The sequence below is a fragment of the Uranotaenia lowii genome, chromosome 3, assembly GCF_029784155.1.
Source record: "Uranotaenia lowii strain MFRU-FL chromosome 3, ASM2978415v1, whole genome shotgun sequence".
In the NCBI taxonomy this organism is placed as follows: domain Eukaryota; kingdom Metazoa; phylum Arthropoda; class Insecta; order Diptera; family Culicidae; genus Uranotaenia; species Uranotaenia lowii.
Genome location: NC_073693.1, coordinates 54424788 through 54441714, shown reverse-complemented (window position 1 = coordinate 54441714; position 16927 = coordinate 54424788). Strand labels below are relative to the sequence as shown.

General features: G+C 41.2%; 1 protein-coding gene and 1 long non-coding RNA gene across 2 annotated transcripts; both read left to right on the top strand.

The window, feature by feature from the left end:
• Positions 1-46: 46 nt before the first annotated feature.
• On the top strand, positions 47-8384 carry LOC129752952 (uncharacterized). Its single transcript, XM_055748744.1, has 2 exons — positions 47-8176; positions 8245-8384. Exon 1 carries the CDS (start codon positions 130-132, stop codon positions 6013-6015), a length of 5886 nt encoding a protein of 1961 aa, XP_055604719.1. The 5' UTR covers positions 47-129; the 3' UTR covers positions 6016-8176; positions 8245-8384.
• A 6352-nt stretch (positions 8385-14736) lies between these two features.
• Positions 14737-16417, top strand: LOC129758048 (uncharacterized). Its single transcript, XR_008739875.1, has 4 exons — positions 14737-15186; positions 15253-15534; positions 15596-15731; positions 16194-16417. It is a non-coding gene; the product is annotated as an uncharacterized LOC129758048 (long non-coding RNA).
• The last annotated feature ends 510 nt before the right edge of the window (positions 16418-16927 follow it).

Sequence of the window (16927 nt, the reverse complement as noted above, 5' to 3'; positions counted from 1 at the left end):
CTGAATTTCTATATTAATAACGAAATATTAATAGCTTTTAGCTAAAGATACACTACGAAGTGACGGTGTTCGACGCTCAAAAGACGTATCACAATTCTCCCTCAACAAACTAAAAGAAATTTCTTGAAAATGGAAGGAAAACCAATGGACAACGTGCTCCCGGACGGTAAGGTCGGAAGTTGCTCGGCTTGTACTGCACCGGACAACGATGGAATGGTCCAATGTGATCACTGTGACACTTGGTGGCACTATGCGTGCGTAGGCGTTGGAGAAAGCATCAGTGAACGTAGTTTCACGTGCCCGGCGTGCCAAAAGGCTACGGTTATGGATTCGAGACCCGAGCCTGCTACTCCTAGGGGAGAGACGATCGTACCAACAAGAGCTTTGACCCACAATTCGATAACGTCATCTAAAACCAGAGCTCGGTTAACCCTTCAACGACTCGAGGCGGAAAAAACGCTGCGTGAAAAGCAGCTCGATTTCGAACGTCGAGATGATGCAAGGCGACGCGAGCAGGAACGTCTGGAAAAAGAGGCTCAATTCGAACGACGACAACTTCAACTGGAGGAAGAATTTATGAAAAAGAAGCTACAGGCACTGGAGGACGAGGAAGACGCCGTAAGTGAAACCAGGAGTAGGAAATCCGCTCAAAGTGGGATAAATAAGGTAGAAGAGTGGCGCAAGGGACTACCTCCGTTGGGTTTCCAATCCACTTTGCGAGAGCCAAGAAGTCAGGAGCTAGCTAATAAAGCTGAACCGAGAGGTAGATTAGCACACACAGCAAACAATAGGGTCTCTGAATTGTCAAAGTTTTTCCAAAGTAAAGTTCCTGTACACGCCAATAGCTGGTCCAATCAAATGGAAATAAACAGATCAGGACGAAAGATAGGTCCCTCAGAATTGAACAAAGACGAAAGTCAAATTGTAGAGCAATTTAAAAATATTTCCTTTGTTCCGCCAAATGGGCGAGGTTTCAACTATCCATCGGAGTTATCTCCCAATCGCGCGGAAAGCTTTTCCGGTTTGTCAAAAGTGGCATGGGCTAATGCCAGCACTTCAGCGGCTGTGTATGACGGCAACCCGCAATATGGATCAATTGGTGGTGCACCTGCTACCCGTGTTGACGAAGGTGGAAGTGTTAATGGTGCGAATGGACCGATAAGTTTTGAAGTGTGCCCTACGAAGAAGCAGTTATTATCTCGACAAATATTGACGAAAGATTTGCCGATTTTTAGCGGGAATCCCGAAGATTGGCCGCTCTTCATTCGTACTTTCCGTATGACTTCAGAAGCCTGTGGATTCGACGACACAGAAAATCTTATGAGACTACAACGATGTCTAAAAGGTTCCGCCTATGAAGCAGTATGCAGTCGACTCATGATGCCAGACGCAGTACCCTCGATCATCAGTACGCTAGAGACTCTTTATGGTAAACCAGAGATTTTGATCTATAGGTTGCTACAGAAAGCTAAGCAAGTGCCTGCCCCAAGAGCCGATAAACTGGAAACATTAGTCAACTTCGGGTTAGCTGTTCAAAATCTATGCTGTCACCTGGCACTAGCGGATCAACATCTGAACAACCCAACGTTACTGTTTGAATTGGTTGAGAAGCTGCCACCAAATTTTCAAATGGAATGGGGCATGTATATTGAAAAAGTAGGGACAGCCGACTTACCGACTTTCTGCACATATTTGGGCGGCATCGTAAAAGGCATTTCCAATGTGTCGGTAAATCGTGACAATATGAGCTCCAAACCTATTCAGAGAACCGGACGAAAGGATAAAATGAGGGAGCAGAATTTCTTCGGTGCGCATGCTGAGGTGGAATCCGATTCAGAATCAGAAGAAGTCGTTGATATGAGGACATCCGCTGGTGCTGTTATGTCCCACGTCTCGAATAATCGTATCGCTGACCACCAAATGAAGGTTGAGGTTGAACGAGTAAGGAAAAACGTTATTCCAGTTTGCTTTATCTGTCGGGACCCTGAGCATAGAGTCAAAAATTGCCCGAAATTCGTGGAACTGAACGTCGCTGATAGGTGGAGGAAGGTAAGGGAGCTTAATATGTGCAGTAGCTGTCTCAATTGCCACGGAAGCAGACCGTGTAAGGCTGCGAAGCAGTGTGGGATCGATGAGTGTAAACAAAAACACCATCCTTCACTGCACGAAAAACCGAATGACGGATCAGAACCCAAGGCGACTGGAGCAGTTGCAAACCATCATCATGCGGAGCATACGACGTTGTTCCGAATCATACCGGTAACGTTGTTCGGAAATGGACGATCTGTAGAGGTGTTTGCATTTTTGGATGAAGGATCTTCGTTGACGCTGGTAGAAGAGGAAGTCGTTAAACAGCTAGAGGTAGAAGGAGAAAAAGCACCGCTATGTCTACAATGGACCGCAAATATACGACGGAACGAAAAGAATTCTAAACGAGTCTCATTAGATATATGTGGCAACTCTAATCCAGGACAACATTACAAATTGAAGGAGGTTAGGACGGTGAAGTGTTTAAACCTGCCCAAGCAGACCATCCGGGGACAGGAGTTGATTCAAAAGTACCCACATCTTCAAGGATTACCGATTCAGAGTTACAAGAACGCCATACCGAAGATTCTGATCGGTAATGATAATCTGTACGTAGCGGCAACGCAAAAAATTCGAGAAGGAGCAATAGGGGATCCGATAGCAGCAAAATGTCGCCTGGGATGGACGGTTTATGGAGCATCGGAATTCGGATCGTCCGAAGCTGGATTTTTTCATATGTGCGAATGTGAGCAGAGTAAATCCTTACACGAGTTGGTCGAACAATACCTTAGGATTGATTCCCTGGGAATAACCGCAACAGAACATCTGGAATCACGAGAAAATCAACGAGCGAACCAGATCATGCAACAAACGACGAGAAGAATTGCCGATAGGTTTGAAACAGGATTGATTTTCAAATACGACCATTTTGAATTTCCGGACAGCAGGGTGATGGCCGAACGCAGGCTGCAGTGTCTAGAAAGACGAATGGCCAGCGATCCAGTTGTTGCTGAGAGTGTTCGGCGACAAATGAAAGAATACGTTGACAAGAACTACATACACGAAGCGTCGAACGAAGAGTTACAAAGAGCAGACCCTAGGAAAACGTGGTATTTACCCTTAGGTATAGTAATCAACCCAAAGAAGCCGTCCAAAATCCGTATATTTTGCGATGCCGCTGCTAAGGTGGACGGTATTTCATTGAACTCGGTGTTGATGAAAGGGCCTGACCTTCTGAGCTCCTTGCCTCGAATTCTCTTTGGATTTCGCGAACGAGCGGTAGCCATATGTGCCGACATCAAGGAGATGTTCCACCAAGTGAGGATACGACGAGAGGATCGCGACTGCCAGAGGTTGTTGTGGCGGGAGAATGCGCGGGATCTGCCGAAAGTTTATATAATGGATGTTGCCACATTTGGATCCACGTGCTCGCCCTGCTCGGCTCAATATGTTATGAGCCTCAACGCAACTGAACATGAACGAGAATATCCCGATGCGGCGGAGGCGATCAGGACGCGCCACTATATGGACGATTGGTTAGACAGCGCGGATACGGTGGAACTGGCAGTTAAGCTGGCGCTGGAAGTAAAGTTAGTGCACTCAAAAGGAGGGTTTCAACTACACAATTGGCTGTCAAATTCCACGGAGTTCCTCAAACGGGTCGGCGCTTCCGACGGGAAGGAGGAAAAAATGCTGAGTCTGGACTGCAACTCTATGGAACGTGTCTTGGGGATGTATTGGAAACCTAAACTGGATGTCTTCACTTACCGTACCTCGATGCAATTAGAACCATTACGACCAACAAAACGGGAAGTGCTACGAACTGTTATGTCCTTATTTGACCCTTTAGGATTGTTGTCATTCTTCGTAGTGCATGGAAAAATTATAATCCAAGATATTTGGCGGGCAAAAACTGATTGGGACGAGAAAATCCCGAAAGAAATCAACGAAAAATGGCAGTTGTGGGCCAACTACTTTGCCAGACTGGGTGATGTACGCATTAACAGGAGCTATTTTCCGAATTGCACTACAGATCAGCTGGAGGAAGTACAGCTGCATATTTTCTGCGACGCTAGCGATAGCGCTTACGCATGCGTGGCCTACATGCGCGTCAAAATCGGAGGAAGAGTTCAATGCTCACTCGTTGCAGGTAAAGCCAAAGTGGCTCCCTTGAAAGTTTTATCCATCCCACGTTTAGAGTTGCAAGCAGCCGTTATTGGATCGCGTATGCAAAACTCGATTATAGAATCACATCGTTTAATCATCAGCAAAACTACTTTCTGGAGTGACTCAAAAACGGTGCTCGCATGGCTCAACTCAGATCAGCGAAGGTACACAAAATTTGTAGGTGTCCGGGTCGGCGAAATACTTACTACGACACGTGCAGAGGATTGGAGATGGATACCGTCCAAGCTGAATGTAGCCGATGACGCAACGAAGTGGGGTAAACATCCAAATTTCTCCCCAGAAAGTCGATGGTTCAGAGGTCCGGAATTTCTCTTGGAAAACGAAGATGCGTGGCCGGCGGATGCCGTATCGGAAGTGGATACTACTGAAGAATTGCAGAAATGTTTCGTACACATTGAAGAAAAAGGATTGCGAATGGTTGAATGGGATTGTTCCTCTAAGTGGATGCGGCTTTGGCGTGCCATAGGACAAGTTTATCGTTACTACAATCATCTACGCGTCAAGAGAACTGGAGAGGTACCAAGTGGTCCGCTAACACAAGACGAGCTTATCAAAGCGGAAGCCACTATATTTCGATGGATTCAGCAGGAAGCGTATCCGAGGGAACTTAAAGAGCTTGAGGCAGCGCAGTTAACGAAAACTAGAAGGGTTCAACTGCCAACTAGTAGCCAATTGTTCAGATTATCGCCGTGTCTGGATGCCCATGGAGTAATTCGTTTGGAAAGTCGCATTGTAGCTGCATCGTACGCGTCTTTCGATGTAAGGTATCCCATAATACTTCCGTCCAACCATGCTGGAACAAGACTTCTCGTAGATTGGTATCACCGACGGTTTTTGCACAGCAACGCAGAAACGGTGGTAAACGAGATTAGACAAAGATTTCATATTTCGAATCTGAGGTCAGTAGTGAATAAGGTGGCGAAAACATGTTCTCACTGTCGGGTGAAAAAGGCGAGGCCGGCTATTCCGAGGATGGCACCATTGCCCGAAGCGAGATTACAAGCGTATTCAAGACCTTTCTCCTTTACAGGTCTAGATTACTGTGGTCCGTTTTATATTAAAATTGGACGAGCTCTCGTCAAGAGGTGGATCGCACTATTTACCTGTATGACGATACGGGCAGTACACCTAGAAGTCGTCCATTCTCTCAATACAGAATCATGCAAGATGGCAATAAGACGGTTTATAGTGCAGAAAGGATCGCCAAAAGAAATTTACAGCGATAATGGGACAAATTTTTTGGGCGCTAGCAACGAGCTGTCCCGAGAAATAGACGCAGGAAACTTGGCCGAATGTTTCACAAACACGGACACCAGATGGATCTTCAACCCTCCCTTAGCGCCACATATGGGCGGAGTATGGGAGAGAATGGTGCGCTCCGTCAAAGCAGCACTAAGCGCCATGCAGATGACAAAGAATCCTGACGAAGAAACGTTTCGGACAATAGTTAGAGAAGCCGAAGGAATAGTGAACTCACGTCCTCTTACATTTATTCCGGTAGACCACGAACTCCAGGAAGCTTTGACGCCAAATCACTTCTTGATGTTAAGCTCAAATGGCGTTACTCAGACCCCGAGAAGGTTAATTGACGACAGAACTTCGCATCGTAATAACTGGAACCTTCTTAACCACGCCGTGGACCAGTTTTGGAAACGATGGATCCGGGAATATTTGCCAACGCTTACGAGAAGGACGAAGTGGTTCCAGGATTCTAAGGAAATAGCACCGGGAGATCTTGTGATTGTTGTTAATGAGGCAGAACGAAATGGGTGGATCCGAGGAAAAGTAGTGAAAAATTAAAACGGCTTTTAACTTTAGATTCAACAATAAAATTTATTAACCGAACGAGTTTGATCACAAAGCTGGTGTTTATTGGTTATAGTATCAAGAGCTAAAGGGTGATACGGTCAAAATTTGGTCAATATCAACTTGACGTATTTCTTTCAATTTTGCATTTAAAAAACCTGAACACCCCTCATTTTGAAGGTGGTTGTGTGTGTAGAATGTTGCTCCTATTTTGATTTTGGAATTCACTCTTCAATTGTCAAAATGCCGTCCTATCAAAATATTGCTCGCGCATCGCGAAAATCTGAGCTACTCGCACGCAAAGCTGGCAAAATCGCTAAAAGTTGCCAAATCAACCGTTACAAATGTAATTAAAGTGTTTGGGGAACGTTTGTCGACAGCCAGGAAGTCTGGATCGGGGGGAAATCGAAAACCGGAAGCCGCTGAGACGACAAAGAAAGTTGCCGGTAGTTTCAAGCGAAACCCAAACTTCTCTCTCCGAGATGCCGCAAATAAGCTGGGTGTATCTACAACCGTGCATCGAGCCAAAAAACGAACCGGACTATAGACTTACAAGAAGGTAGTGACTCCAAATCGCGATGATAAACAAAATACGACGGCCAAAGTGCGATCCCGGAGGCTGTACATGACTATGCTTACGAAGTTAGACTGCGTGGTAATGGATGACGAAACCTACGTCAAAGCCGACTACAAGCAGCTTCCGGGAAAGGAGTTTTATACGGCAAAAGGAAGGGAAAAGGTAGCAGATATTTTCAAGCACATGAAACTGTCAAAGTTCGCGAAGAAATATCTGGTTTGGCAAGCCATCTGTACCTGTGGCTTAAAAAGCAGCATTTTCATAGCTTACGGGACTGTCAACCAAGAAATTTACGTGAAAGAGTGTTTGAATAAACGTCTGCTGCCTTTCCTGAAGAAACACGATTGTTCCGTACTGTTTTGGCCGGATTTGGCATCTTGCCATTAAATAGTTCAGTCAACAAATGCCGAGTGGCATCCTCATTTTTTCATAGCTGTTTCGATTGTAGTGTGTGATGTCGATGTCTCTAGAGTCTTTTCTAGATTTTATTTTAGAGTATGTCGGGTTACTACGATTTAATGTACTCGTCAAGAATCTTCTCTATTATTTTCAAAATCATGGATGTTGGACTCACCCTGAAGTACGTAACTAAGCAATGTGTTAATGTAAAGCTTCTGAGAAAATAAACAGTTACAATGAAATGAATAAACTTTAGAATTCAATAGCTTTGTATGAAAAATGAAAACTTTTCATGATTTTTTCCCCGGTTGCCCGGTTAGCTGGCAATCCTATGGGTTCCACGGTTATACTCATGAACGAAGCCACCTACAGCGGAGCATCGTACCTCACCTCTCGACGACTCCACAAAAGTCGCTCAACCTGGACTCGCGCCTATAACACCACATGCTCATAACTTTACGCAACGACTCGGATATTTTCCGATCAAGGACGTCATCCTTCTCGAATCGAATATACTCCGCGGGTATTCCCTGTCACTAAAATAGTCCTTCCCCTACGATGTCCACTGCGGGAATGTTCCGAGTGTTATCTCCAAAGTTTCAGCCATAGGAAAAGACCCTACAAAGATACCCCCTCGAAGATAGAGTTATCTTTCATCCGCATGCAGCGTACCCCTTATATGGTCAGTCTACTCCAAGCGTGGTACGGTCTTCTCGTTTTCTTGAACTCGAGAGCTTCTTCGGATTCGGTAATTTCAACCGAATGAATAAACGCAACGCAACGTATCATTTTGAGGGTGGACGATTTTTGTTACCAAGACTGATTAAGCTCTCAAAATCTCAATCTAGATATTCCAATACAAAGCACAGTTTAGGGTCTTACCTCATTTCGAGAGATTGCTACCGGTTGTGAAGAATGTTGAATTATCATCATGGTAGAACTAGCACCTGAAGGGTTTCTCTACTGGGTTATTAATTTAATCATTTTTTAAATTACCTTTTAGGATAATTTACTTAGGTAGTTTATATTACGTTGAATATTTGTTACTTTTTACCAAAATTTTACCTCAATTTTAAAAATTTCCTCATTTTTCGTTCCAGAATCCACCATCGTCACCCACACCTTCACCCTTTTTGTGTCGCCAAAGAAGTTCTCGTAGCGGAAATGATGTTGAAACTGGTTAGTACCTCACATAACAAAACGAAACATTTAAGAACAGAAAAAATAACACCAATTTTCCATTCTAGGGTCTCTGCTGGACCAGGCCAACCCAACTTCAGCGGGGGTGGCAGATGCCGACGGTGACGGTTTGCCAAAGTTGACCGTCTGACGGCTTACGGCCAGTCTTGGTAATAATCGTCGTCTCACCGGTCGCCGTAATCATTTTAGTGCTGTTAGAGTTAGTAGTCACGCTAGAAATATCGCTAGAAGCAGTCTTAGCAGTATCATCGATGACGGACCACAACCGGCATCGCAAAACCCGACAAGCGCATGTTGTACTTCTACTTGTACGTTCGACCCTTCCTGTTCTAGTTTGTATTCGCCACAAATTTCCCATTCCTGCGATGGTCCTTCTATCGAGGATCACCAGACAGCGTCTTTTCCTAGCAGAAAATCACTATCATTTTCGTCACTACGCACAAAGCCAACCGTCGACACCCGACGACAGAATGACCAATCTGAGAATGCCCTTCTGGGGTGTTCGATCAGTACAACCACTACAAACGCTACATCGGGTGCGTATCATACCAAGCAGCAAGGACACTCTCATCCACTTCCCCCACTCGCAGGCTGTGATGGTCGACGTTTAATATTTAACGATATAGCAATTAGCAATGATAAGGAAAACCGCGACGACACAAGCGCCACAACGGTTGGCAATCGGAATCGTGACCATCAGCAGCAACCAGTGTTTCTTCAGGGATCAAGCCTCGGAAGTAGTTCCGGCGGTACGTTATCTCTGGCATCGTTTTTGGGATCCATTGGATCGCTCAGCGGTATCAATGCCATCGGGGCTACCGGACTGATTGCCGGCAGTGCGGCCGCACTCGGTGCCAGCGGACTGAGTCGACCCTATTCCAGTTTGGGTTATACAGATTCGCCGTTGCGTAACCTGTACTGCCAGTGCAAACACCACGTAAATTACGAGTAAGGACCTGGGTCTGGATGGGCTCCCAATTCCATGCCAGAGCGAAATTTTACGCTGCAGTTGTGGTGTGTAGCATGGTGGATCAAACATTTTTTTCCAGCGTGCGATTCTCTTAGGACTAAAGTAAAAAACAACATAAGATTTTAGGCTAAATTTTTGAGTGCGTGTGGATATTTGATTAAACAGAAAAAAACATTTGAATGTATGAACCCAAAAATTGGACGACATAATATAATATTATACTATACTACACTATAATTTAGGTTAGTATTATTTTTTTGTTGATTGAACAACTTCTCTTCTCCAAGAGAATACGATGCTAGAATTAGTTTGTTGGTAGATCAAAATGAAGATTTTATAACAAAGAAAATAAAAAAAAACACACACACAAAGTATTTTACGTAGCGAACAAAGTCTTAAAAGTTGATTAATTATTGCTAATAAACCTGAAGGATATTTTGCAAGTGCACAATAGTTTTCTTTTATTGAAATTGAGAGCACACAACAGTTTCGAATTTTTGAGTTCCATCGCATTTTGACAAAGTGGATGAAAGATAAATTTGCAAACTTATCAAAGAACCTAGTTGGCGATATAACAAAATAAAAGTTCATTGGTCTAAAAAGATAAAATAAAAAAAATTACAATAAATTAAGAAATAACTCTCTTCTTTAAAAGGATTGTAATTGTTCAGTTAGCGAAACTGCAAAACACTCGAAGATGCAGTACAACTATTGTGCACAAACAAAATTTTCAAATTTTACAACAAAGAGCCAAAGGGTGCGGAAAAAGTAAAACAGCCAATCTAACGTAATATAGCAAAAGCATCTTACAATAGTAAAAGACAGAAAACTATCTTTTACTATAACAGGTATCATCAAACGAAAAACAAAATAATCATGGAAATTTTCCATTGAAGTTTTAAATGATAGTTTACGAAGCTTGAAACAATCGAATATTTGTAAGATTTCCTTTGCTATATTACGCTAAATATGGCGGATGATAATTATATGAATCCAATATTGACTCCAAATACAGTTATATAAGAAGAAATAGAAAAAAAAAACATTAACAGAAATCAGATAAAAAATAGCCACATAAACAGTTATGTGACAACAGAGTGCAAATCATGATACCTAAAGAGAGAAAAAATCAAATGAAATGCCGAACAAAACGTTTAATAGATGTTGAAATAATTGAAAGAGATTAGATAAATAGAGTCTGACCTTGTGGAAATTTGAATTTCAGCATTTGTTTAATAATTTCCAACTGCAAAATTTACTTTCTAGCAGACAAGTTATTGTTAATGTTCGACTAATATTCGGAAATATTAATTCTGCAACCGCAAGGTACAAAATTTTCCCCTTTTGGTTTGTCGACTAAGTCGTTTCAAAGATAGAATGCAATGTATTGTATGAACGTAGAAAAGTGTGAACGGTATTTGCAAATGTCATTATAATGAATGATTTACGTGTCGTATTCCAAAATATGCAATAGAAAATGTCTGCGAAAAAAACAGCAACAAGTAAACCATATGATAGATTTGTTCTGCCCGTTGTGGAAAAGATTTACCTGTAAAATCCTTTGCATAATGGAGAAAATTGTAAAATGCAAAACTATGTATGTAGCGAATTTACTTAAAAAGTCTTATCGATGTGCAAACTTCTCGGCGCTCTAAGTACTCGTAGTATGAAATAATACCGTCAAAACGGATCGCAAGCTTATACATATATTTTAGCTACAGGAAAGCATAACAATAGACAACAGAAAACCAATTCATACTGTTAATATATTGCTCAAACATGTTCAATATTAGCCGATGCCGTTCGGATATCGTTTAATGTTGAAAATCAAACAAAAAGCCACACCATTTCTCAACAAAAATATTAATACCTAAATCTGAAAAAATGAATCAGAACCCCCAACAATCATTTGAGTGCATTTGTGTAAGCCAAGTGGGTTAAGTTTCGGATGAACGGAACCTTAGGTATAGAAGATTAATACAGAAACTTCAGGATCAAGGAAAGAGCAAACCGGTTGCTGGAATTTCCATCAGTTAACGGCGTTCGATTGTAACACGATTTTTTTTTTGAAAAACAAACAAACAGGTGGTGTGATTTTTTTAAGTAACAAGCAAATGAGAAACAAAGATTTTTTTGAAAATATTTATCCTGTTGGGTAGGTATATGAACAAAAAGTTGTACCGATGTGAAATCAGTCCAATAAAATACGATTAAACGAAAAAGAAAAAAACAAATATCGTTTGATTTTCATTGCATACGGGGAATAGATTGTTGAGATTATCCTGAATGTAACTTACCAAGCTTTCCTTTACCAGGTTTTCCCGTTTTAAATCTCGTGATTCAACGGAAGTGATCCGAACCGGAAACTCAGTTCAAATTTTTAAACCTCCGCCATTTTGGAATTGGTAACGACACATAGCTTCAATTTCTCAATTCTTCACTATTTTATCCGCACTTTTACTTTACACGCGTCGCGATGAAGTTTTCTACAGAATCTGAAGCAAACATCGCATTTCACTTGTTCATCAGTTGAATAATAAATTTAAGAAGGAATTTCAAAACAATCGATTGTAAACACAACAGAGCCGGTCATTCGAGATGCGGGCATCGAACTTCGATGAGGGCGATCGATGTCTCACAAACACTACACTGAACGAAATCGGGCGATTAATTTTAAAGGGGCATTACAATAATTCTCGCGTGAGCTTTCATTACGTCGAATGAAACAGAAACACCGAACCGAGAAAAACGCTTCTGAAATTTGAAGAGTGTTTTTCAAATCCAATTTTCATTCCTTCGCCGATAACCCTTCAAAAAATACGCAATTTTCATGGACACTAATTGTGTCAGATATTCCACATTATGAATTTAATTTTTGCAATTTTTAGAGCTATTTTTTAATCATATAGGAACATACGACATATTCAAACATAAATCGTTCATACGTCTTAACACATTCGTCGTTTGGAGGGGAAATTTGTTTCATTCGTCTCTTTTCTTTCGTCCTTTGATTCGTTCAACTTGCACTTACGCCCAAATGTTTCTGATGCAAATACTATGGGAAAATTTCAATTTTCTCGGCGTAGTGGCTGTTTAATAGGTGAAATATCTAGTGTAGCGGTAAATTTGTGAGTAAATGCATAATGAAATATGTGAATCGGGTGCGCCATCGGTCAAACCAGCTCGCTGCTGCTGATCAGCTTTCTGTTGCCGACCAGCTGGAGGGGAAATTTGTCTCATTCGTCTTTTGATTCGTTCAATTTGCACTTACGCCCAAATGTTTCTGAGGCAATTACCGGTAAATTTTCAATTTTCTCGGCATAGTGAATGTTAACTTATTGAGTTGTCGAGTGCAGCGGTAAATTTATTAGTGAATGCGTAATAAAAGTGTGAATCGGGTGATTGGGTGGCTAACAGCAGCAGGCTGCTGCCGCTCAGCCTGATGCAGTTAGTTGTTGGGTTTGCTGCTGTACTGCTGCTGTTCGGTTTCTTTTCCTTGCTGCATTATTTTACAGCGTTCGAAAGCCTTCTTGAGTATCGATTTAAGAACGCTTGAAAAGAAGAATCTGAAATAATATTCATTGCCAGGTTGATATTCTGAAAACCTCTACCTGTATACTCTTGTTTGCTCATGGAATCCATAGCGAATGTGCTAGGTTTTTCTTCCTCTGCACATTCGCCGTTTGGAACAAGGGGCTGAAAGAGAAGGAAATTGCCGAACTGACATTTCAGTACCGCACTGACGTTTTGGTTCCAAAATGCCATTGAAATCAAAGGGGAACTGACGTTCTGGTTCCAAAAAGTCGGTACGGTCCGTTTGTATGTGATTTGACAGTTGCTTCAGTCCTTTGGTTTGGAAGAAGGGACGTAAGCAACATTGAAATTGGCAATCAAGGTTTTGTTTCATTCGTCATTTTGGAAGTCTTAAATTTTACATATTAAAAGGGTTTAAATTGATTGTTTTATCAATCACATAGGTAGATAATGTTATAATGAAGCTTTTTTAGTGAATATCTCAGTTTTTCAAATTTTGTTTCATTCGACGTAATGAAAGCTCACGCGAGAATTGCTATCATTAGGGCATCCGCAGCAATCGCGAGTATAGTGAAAATGCTCACGCGTTTGATCACTTTTAAACCGCACCGGGGGTTAGTATGTGGGTGAGCAAAATAGGGCCGTTGCCGTCGGGACCGACAAAATCACCAAATTTGCTCACTAGAAAGGGGCGAGAGCAAACATGCACTGAAAAAAATCTACCATTTAAGGCTAAGTTCAACAAACGATGTTTATTAAAATTTTGTAATTTTGGTAAACAATTTGTTGATTAATTAAGCAATTGTGGCTTTTCTTTTGATTCGTTCGAACGTGCGGACGGAATTTTGTTCGCGGGGGGATCGGAAATGTGTCGAAAATTATATAGAGCCATTTTGGAAGTATTCTGTGCTGGGTCGAAAGAGGTGAAAATTTAGGCCCTCGGAATCGGTGGCCCAGGGTTTGTTCTTCGCAGCCGAGTGGGTCGTCGGAATTAGCATAATTTTGAACAGTGCAGAACTTGCAATTGACCAGCATCGAGTAACAACAACGTAAGCAATGCAGGTAAGTGAAAAAACTGTTTATTTAGCGAAAATTTATTTTTTTTAAATTTTTTTCTACCCTCCGTACAGGTTGGAAAAGTATAGGCAGCAGATAGAAAAAAAAACTTCACTGTCTGACCGGGGCCATGAGCAGCATCTTTAGCAGATAAGTTTGAACCGGGGCAATGACGCATACAATCCTCGCGTCTCGCTGCGCTGCACCAGGGAAAACGGTTCCGACTCACTGAAGCCAAAGTCTTGGACCAGCGGCGGAAAACCTCCTGTTTGATCGTGGAACTCCACAGCAGCTGGCATATTTCGCGCAAGTTCCGCTGAATTTCGGATGATTCCGGCTGACACTGCACAGAATTCACTTAAGTTCTAGCTGCATCCGCAACCTGACCCGGTTGCTGGTCGCTCGAAACTGCGTGGCCCTGTTGCTGCTGTATGGCATCTTCAACCAGCATGTCGACTTTGGCGTCACATAACGGATAGCAGTTAACCCGTCGAATAACCTCCAACAATCGCTATGCATAATAATAATTAATAATTAATAAAAATGATAATAACCGAAATTGAAGCGAAAAAACTATCGACTCCGAAAATTTATTCGATCAGTAAATTTAATTTAATATTTTCTGTTAAAGTTTTCTCAGTGCAATGCACAATTTAAAAATAATATGCTTCCACCCGGTGCGCGAAAGAGTGTGTATACCAAAATCGGTCCGCTGAAATGAGCAAAATCGGGCCGCGTATACACACAAAACTTTCGAGGCTCCACTTAGCAAAAATGAGCCGTTACTTTCCGTTAGCAAAAAAAAATTTTTACTGCTCAGTTAGCATTTTCCCAAATTGTCATGGCTTTTGCTCAATTTGAGTAAAAAAAACCCTTTGCTACTAAATTGAGCAATTATATTAGCATGGACTCGAACTAATAGTCTGTACTTAAACCGCAGTCGTTTTTTTTCTGCATGTCGTCCAGTCGGTCGCAATTTCGAAGCGAGAAAAAATCAAAGTTTTGTTTTCCTTTTACGCGAATTTTGTTGGAGGAAGATAAAATTCCATTGATTAACTTGTTCCAGAACTCGCACCAACCAACGATGTCAACATTGCTGATCTGTGCGTGCGGGTGGAATTGCTGTGGTTCTGTTTGGTGTTCCCGGTGCGTTCATCCCAGGCCGCTCCGAAATTCCATCTGGACGGGTGTTGACAAAAACTTCCTGTGAGTGCCGGCCAACTATTTAGTTGTGATGACCTCCCGCGGAAGAGTCCATAACACAGCTGGCGTGGCGCGAAATACGAAAGAGTTGAACCTATACATCGAATTCCTCCGCTGGATGGGGGCTGCTCGATTGATCAACCAGCGCTTTAGTTCCGGCAACGTTGATGCTGTTCACGGAAGCGAATCAATTTATAGGGCAGAACATTCTACCTGAGTTTGCTCGGTAAGTGGGTAATTTAAACTAAACAAAATTTAAACCTATTTAACTTAAAACAAAATTTTATTTTAGCTGAGGACGAAGAAAGTTATTGGCCATTCCGATGGCACATCACAGGCTTCTGAAAACTCACAACGATTGTCTAAAGGTTGGCAGTCGGAAGTTGAATAACTCGAGACTGAAGGTGTGAGCATTGATGACAGAATCGCTGGCCCGTTCTCGTTGCCAGCAAAGTAGGGCCAAAAATTTGAATTTGACCAGAGCTGCTCTTTTGGTTATTATGTCGATTGGGACAAACCTATCAGAACAAAGACTTGTATGAAGATGGTTCTGGAACGAGCACTACCAAATGATGTATTTTTTTTTACATCTTTACCAATTTATGCAAAATTCTCTAATTATTTTCTTTTTTCAGAAAGGCATCCGGGAAGTTGTAACTGACCGCAACCAGTGGGAAAAAGTGTCTCCAATCAAAAAATCGTTGAATAAGAGGGGAGGACCGTGAAGTTTGTTAATCTCCTAAGATTCTTATATAAGACATCGATTAGCAGGTAAAATTTTGTTTAATTATTCATTTCTGAAATAGTATTCCGAAATCGGATTCTTTTGCATATTTACAAAATTTCATTCCTTATCCCCAAGTGACTTACTTTTGTTATTGTATTTATAAACTGTTTAACTTAATCTGTGTGTTAAAAAAGCATTCGAAATTTTAAAAAGAATTCTAATTTCTTCATGTTCTGAAAGAAGGCATTAAATTGAATAAAGGCATTTTTATTCTAACTCTTACTCTGAACTCTGAAAACTGAATCTAAAATTGCTACCTGATAAATTAAATAGATGCCTCATTCTCAATCTCCAAACTTAATTTGAAATCAGAAAATGTAATTTCAATCTGCTTTCGATTTGAATTTTAAGTATCTATGTTAAAATTCCAGCTGATCAGAAATAAAAAAAAAACATAAAAAAAAAATTCATGCATATAAATGAATAAAATGATTTATTTTTTTCAGATTTATCACCGAATGCAAACCATTAAAGCGGGTCAGTTATCGAGTAAGCTGGTTAACCACTTGTTTATTATTCGGTCGGTGGATGAACCTGGTTGACACGATGAAGAATTGTGCGGAGTAAAATGGTGGAGAATAAAAAGATAACAAAATATTAGAATTTTTTATTTAAACATTAATATCACAAACCAAAAGAAACAAGGGCTTGAAAAATAACTAAAATTCTAGTAATTTTTGGGATAAAAAAATTATTGCTAAAATTTCAGCAAACAATAATTTTTATTGCTGAAAAATAAGTAAAAATTTAGTCCGGACACTTTGGACTATTTTGCTAAAATTCCAGTAATTTTTTTTTGCTAAATTGATTGCTAAAAACTTAGCTGGTCAAATTTGAGCAAAATTTTGCTAATTTTCGGCCACAGAAATTTTGTGTGTACTCTCGTATTGGTGCGTTTGCTCTTAGGGCATCCGCAGCAATCGCGAGCAAAGTGAAAATGCTCACGAGTTTGATCACTTCCATACCGCACCGGGGGTTAGTATGAAGGTGAGCAAAATAGGGCCGTTGCCGTCGGGACCGACAAAATCACCAAATTTGCTCACTAGAAAGGGGTGAGATCAAACATGCACTGAAAAAATTCTACCGTTTTAAGCAGAATCAAACAAACGAACGCTAAGCGGAAACTTTTTTTATTGCGCAAAAACTAATTCCATGAAATATTTCCGAAAAGCCCTTCAAG